This window comes from Eriocheir sinensis, chromosome 22 (genome assembly GCF_024679095.1).
Source record: "Eriocheir sinensis breed Jianghai 21 chromosome 22, ASM2467909v1, whole genome shotgun sequence".
NCBI lineage: Eukaryota > Metazoa > Arthropoda > Malacostraca > Decapoda > Varunidae > Eriocheir > Eriocheir sinensis.
In genome coordinates, this window is record NC_066530.1 from 13,913,012 (window position 1) to 13,918,537 (window position 5,526).

The 5,526-nt window shown below is 44.9% G+C and overlaps 1 protein-coding gene across 1 annotated transcript; it reads left to right on the forward strand.

Moving 5' to 3' along the window:
* Nucleotides 1-1,905: 1,905 nt before the first annotated feature.
* LOC127002113 (uncharacterized) lies at nucleotides 1,906-5,526 on the forward strand. The gene is made up of 5 exons (XM_050867687.1): nucleotides 1,906-1,939; nucleotides 2,709-2,876; nucleotides 3,052-3,234; nucleotides 3,613-3,731; nucleotides 5,249-5,526. The coding sequence occupies exons 2-5, from the start codon at nucleotides 2,726-2,728 to the stop codon at nucleotides 5,294-5,296; spliced, it is 501 nt and encodes a 166-aa protein (XP_050723644.1). The 5' UTR covers nucleotides 1,906-1,939; nucleotides 2,709-2,725; the 3' UTR covers nucleotides 5,297-5,526.

Genomic DNA, 5,526 nt, shown 5'->3' on the forward strand with positions numbered 1-5,526 from the left:
GTTTTATGTCTGGTGTTAGTTAATTGTCTCCATCCTGCTTCTATAAATGTTTAAATTTAATTTCTCCACCCAGTTCTCTGTCTGGTGTTTGTGTACTCTATCCTGCTCCAGTAAAGGTTCTAATTTTTTAACTCCATCTGGTTCTCTGTGTGATTTTAATGTACTCAATCCTGCTCCGCAGAGGTTCTAATATCATGTCTAAACATGGAACTCTGTCTGGTCTGCCTTTTCCTACAATTACCGGGTCGTAAAAAAAAATCAATTACCTCAAACTGGCAATCAGTTATATACTTCTCCTTCCTCCTCATCACCACACGTGTTGAAATGCTCGTAAACCTTTGACCTGTCGGTGTTTGTCATCGCTCCCTCCCTCACACGAGCGGAATCGCCTCGTTAGCTGCTGAAACATGGAGGCAATTAAAGGAAATGACGATATGAAGCGCTGAGTCACTACAGCTAACACCTGAGGCGCTTTGCAGAGGTCATATCAATAGGTCACGACGGTGCGGTCCAAAAGACCACCTATCAACTCGGACTCTGAATAAACTCTCTAAAGAGGATCAAAGATGATCTCGGGGGCAGCGTAAGCCAAGCAACATGACACCACTATAAAACACTTACCTGCACCAATACAGGCTGGGACTGACCTGCAGGACTCGTCAAGAAAGCCCACCACAGCGATACGCCGAACCTAGAAAAAGAAAAAAAAATGAAGAAGCGGTGCCTAAGCGGTTAGCGGGCGGAAGTGGTGTCGTGGAGGGCCCGAGTTCAAGTCCCGCCCGGTGCTACAAGTTGACAATTTTCAGTCATCACCGGGTGACCTAAGACTACCCACAGGTTGCCCTGATGACCACCCATCAAACCGGACCCTAGCGACTCTCTAACCCGTCCGCTGCGATTGGCACGGACTTTGCCTTCACTGATAGCTGTTAACACATACTCCCCGGTCTTTCTCTGCCTCTGTAGTGGATAGTGGAGTGTTTCCCATGTGGTATTGGTATGCTGGCTTTCCCCTCCTAATTTGCATGGCTTTACATTTTTCTTCATTGAATTGCAGCAGCCACTTTTTGTTCCATTCCTGTAGCTTGGTGATGTCTTCTTGTAGGAAATCCGCAATCAAGGGGGTAAAGAAGAGCAAGTGGAGCTCGGGGGGGGGAGGGGGGGGGAGCATGAATAAAAAACAAGAATGGGGCCTCTATCAAAATACTTGCCTACGCCATAACGGGCTGGGGCAGCAGGACCCATCATGAAAACCCACCAGCGCCATGGGCCAGACGTAAAAATAGATAAATAAATAAATAAATGAAAATAAATAAATAATGATAAAATGATAATCAATGATACATAATAGAGTAAATAATGATAAATAAATACTAAGTAATGATGATAATGATAGGAATTGATGTTGTTTATAATTGTTTCGTTTCCAGTCTCTTCACATGTGCGTCCCTTTCACGGCCCTTCCTGTTCCTTACCTTCTAATCCCGTTCCCTCTTATTTCCTTCATTCCTCTCCACTCCACCTTTCCTTCCCTTCCCTCCCCATCGAAAATTTTGATTGGTCCTAATTGGTTAAATACAAACATATCTTTTACAAATATGTCATCTGGTGCAGAGAAAGACGAGGAATCCCTTTTCCTCAGAATTACGATACAACAAAAACTAACGTAAAATAACAACTTTTTTGACCATCGCAAATTTTGCCTGGTCCTAATTAATGGAATACAGGCATATTCCCCTAACCTTACTTCTACTGATTCTGTTGTGAACGTTTCCCCTTCCCCCAAACATCAACTAAGTCTCCTCCTCCTTCAATTTATTTTTAATGTTCCTCTCCCCTCCTCCCCTTCACCCCCTCACCCCCCCCTTAACCATGGGTATAAAAGCCCTCCACTAGTCGATCATTGCATCAGTCATTTCGATTGCTTCTGCCTCTACAGGTGAGAGAGAGAGAGAGAGAGAGAGAGAGAGAGAGAGAGAGAGAGAGAGAGAGAGAGAGAGAGAGAGAGAGAGAGAGAGAGAGAGAGAGAGAGAGAGAGAGAGAGAGAGAGAGAGAGAGAGAGAGAGAGAGAATTTCTTGTTTCTCTTCTCTACGTCCTTCATATAAACAGCAACTTATCTATCACCAGTGTCTAGATAGAAGAGTCAGACCCTTAAAAGATCTGCTCGTTTTCTTGTTTCTTGTTGCAGAGTTGCCTTGACACACCATGTTCCTTGACACACCATGTTCCTTGACACACCATGTTTCTTGACACACCATGTTCTTGACACACCATGTTCCTTGACACACCATGTTCCTTGACACACCATGTTCCTTGACACACCATGTTCCTTGACACACCATGTTTCTTGACACACCATGTTCCTTGACACACCATGTTCCTTGACACACCATGTTTCTTGACACACCATGTTCCTTGAGACACCATGTTTCTTGACACACCATGTTCTTGACACACCATGTTCCTTGACACACCATGTTCCTTGACACACCATGTTTCTTGTTGCAGGGTTGCCTTGACACACCATGTTCCTTGACACACCATGTTTCTTGTTGCAGGGTTGCCTTGACACACCATGTTCCTTGACACACCATGTTTCTTGTTGCAGGGTTGCCTTGACACACCATGTTCTTGACACACCATGTTCCTTGACACACCATGTTTCTTGTTGCAGGGTTGCCTTGACACACCATGTTTCTTGTTGCAGGGTTGCCTTGACACACCATGGATCACCGCCAAAACTCTTCCCTGCCATACAACATGAAGGTGCTGGTCTACCCTTCCCTGGTGATGGCGGTGCTGCTGGTGCTGGCGGCGGGAGATAAGCAAGAGGACCATATCTCGGCCTTATTTTGGGGCCACACGTCTCGAAAGAGTAAGTGAAGTAAGATACGGGATGGGAAGGAAAGGATGGGAAGGGAAAGAAAGGAGGGGAAGACAGCGGAAGGAAAAGGAAGGCAAGGCAAGGGAAGGGAAGGGAAAGGGATGCATGATAAAGGATCACTATTACCAACTCCATCACAACTGCTTCTCTCCCTCTCCTGTCACAGTTCTTGAGACGTGTGCCAGTCAAGCCGACCTATGCTCAGCTAATGCAGACAAATGCTACGAATGCTTCATCGCTACCAAGCTCATAGTGGCGACGAAAGAAGACGCCGCTCTGGCCAAGGAGAAAATAATCGAGTGTGGGAACTTTCTGTCCGTCGGTGTTGACTTTTCCTCCCTCTCGCTCAGTAAGTGGATTAGTATTTTTATCTTTTGCTTTAGCTTGGCGCCAGTCTTAACTCCTAACGGGGGTTGCAAAGTTGAATGATCTTGAGAGAACGCCACGAAGGATCTAAGAGCAAAGAAGGGTGGGAAACGGGATTAGAACCTTTGCTGGAGAAGGAAGGATTACACTGACATTGACCTGAAAAGAGGAAAACGTTGGGAAAGGCCGCTGTTCTGCCAGATTTTATTATCATGATTATGACGACAGGAACAACAAACTCACGTCCGTATCTAGTACAAGAAGCGGTATTTTAGAGCAAGAGATAGAGTAAGAATATCAGATTTAGTCCGTTTTCTTCGTCATGTGCTGTGAAAACAATTAAACTTCGGCTCTTTAACAGAATGCTTCCAGAAATTAAAGGTGCACGACTTTGGCGTCGACCTCTGGGCGCTGCTTTTCAACTACAAAGTGCCGGAGAGCCAGATCGGCCCCATGTATGAGTGCGTGTTAGCTAAGAGGGTGAGTATGTGATGCACCGACTACTACTACTACTACTACTACTACTACTGCTACTACCAAATATCTTATAAACTGTAAGATGCACCATTCCAAGATTTCCTATTGTTATCGATCGACGGTGGTGCCGCCAAACGGTTGTGTGGGAGAGTTTCCCCTTCCTCCCGTCGTGAACACGGTAACTCCCCCTTCTGAAAAATGCGGGAGTTACCGTGTACCGATAACTCGCACCTTCAGAAGGCGGGAGCGTGTTCACCAAGGGAGGAAAAGGAAAGTCTTCCACACAGCAGCCGTTTGTCGGCGCCACCATCGACCGATTACATTTTCTCCATAGGAGCTGCCGCGAGTGGTGCATCTTACGATTTATAAGAACTTTGCTGTTACTACTACTACTACTACTACTACTACTACTTTTATTACTATTACTACTACTACTACCGTACTACTACTGCTACTACCACCAAAGAGTGTAGAGGGTAAAGAGGGGTTATTAGCGCCAAGCCAATCCCTTGTAACCGGGGCGATGGTGGCGCTCCATGCAAGCAAGCGACGTGCGCGTAATATTACTCGGCGGAAAGTATATAACATCAAAAGAACTCGGTTTTGTGCTGCCATAAATGACATTAATTCTCGCAAGAAAAGGCCTAAGCTATAATTCTTTCGATTTACAAAGAACAAGGAAAGGTCATATGTATTTTCAATCACTTTTTATGAATATTATTGAATTTACACTTGTCAAACACCTAAGTCAGTAATCTCACCACACCACCATCACCAGTCATGCTAGCCACCACCATCACCAGTCAGCCACCTGGGCCTGTATGTGATTACATGAACTTATTAAGAATGTTATCTCTTCGTATTGCTTCATCTATAATAGAATAACACATTCTTAGGGTATCTAAACAAGTACAGCCTCTCCGACTTGCTATACCTGTGTCACAGGCTACAAGGGCTTATAAATGAACATTATATCTCTTCGTTTTGCTTTATCAAAACTTTAGTACATTTCTAGGCTATCGGTGTAGCCTCTGCGATTTGCTATAAGAGGCTGCACTTGTGTTACAACCTGCAAGGGGATAAAACGAACAATATGGTGCTAATAGTTTTAGATAGGATCCAAACCACCGTCGCGGGCCATGTGTCAAATGGAGGGCGACCAGCGACACCCAAGTGCAGCTGTCAATGACGAGCGACACTCGTGTGCATTGTCTACTCATTTATTTCCTTCAGATTTTAGCTTTCCCAGTCAGTGCATCGTTATATAAACGACACTAAAGAAGCAATACACATTGTAGCAAACCACGTAAGTGCTAACTTTCCCCCAAACATTGGTGTGTAGGTGCAACGCATACAACTGCCATCACAAGATACGGCGCGCGCCACCGTCGCCTCGGTTATGGGTTTCCTTTGGGGGAACGCGCTAATGTCCACTCTTAACTATCTACACTCTTTGCTGCTGCTGCCACTACACTACTACTACTACTACTACTACTACTACTTCTCTCGTCCATCCACAGATCAACAAACTGAAGAATTGCCTGACCTCAACCAACAGCAATAATTAAGCCTGAGGCACCGCCAGGATCCATCAGTCGCCCTTAGAAGGACCTCCGAAGGATCTATGAAAGGATATCCGACTCACCAAAGAATTTATCGAACGACGATGAGCCAATTTCTCTTTGTATTCTTTTTCTCTTGTTTTTGCATTTATTCATTGATTGACTGGACTTTAAAAATTCCTCCCCTATAGCCTGTATGTTCCTTAACCGAGTTGCAAATAAATGTCTTGAGCATC

Bases quoted from the DNA above. Each gene is read 5' to 3' on its own strand.
- LOC127002113 (XM_050867687.1), top strand. From the start codon at position 2,726: ATGGATCACCGCCAAAACTCTTCCCTGCCATACAACATGAAGGTGCTG. The intron at 2,877-3,051 runs GTAAGTGAAGTA...CTCCTGTCACAG, and splicing joins GGGCCACACGTCTCGAAAGA to TTCTTGAGACGTGTGCCAGT. The intron at 3,235-3,612 runs GTAAGTGGATTA...GCTCTTTAACAG, and splicing joins CTTTTCCTCCCTCTCGCTCA to AATGCTTCCAGAAATTAAAG.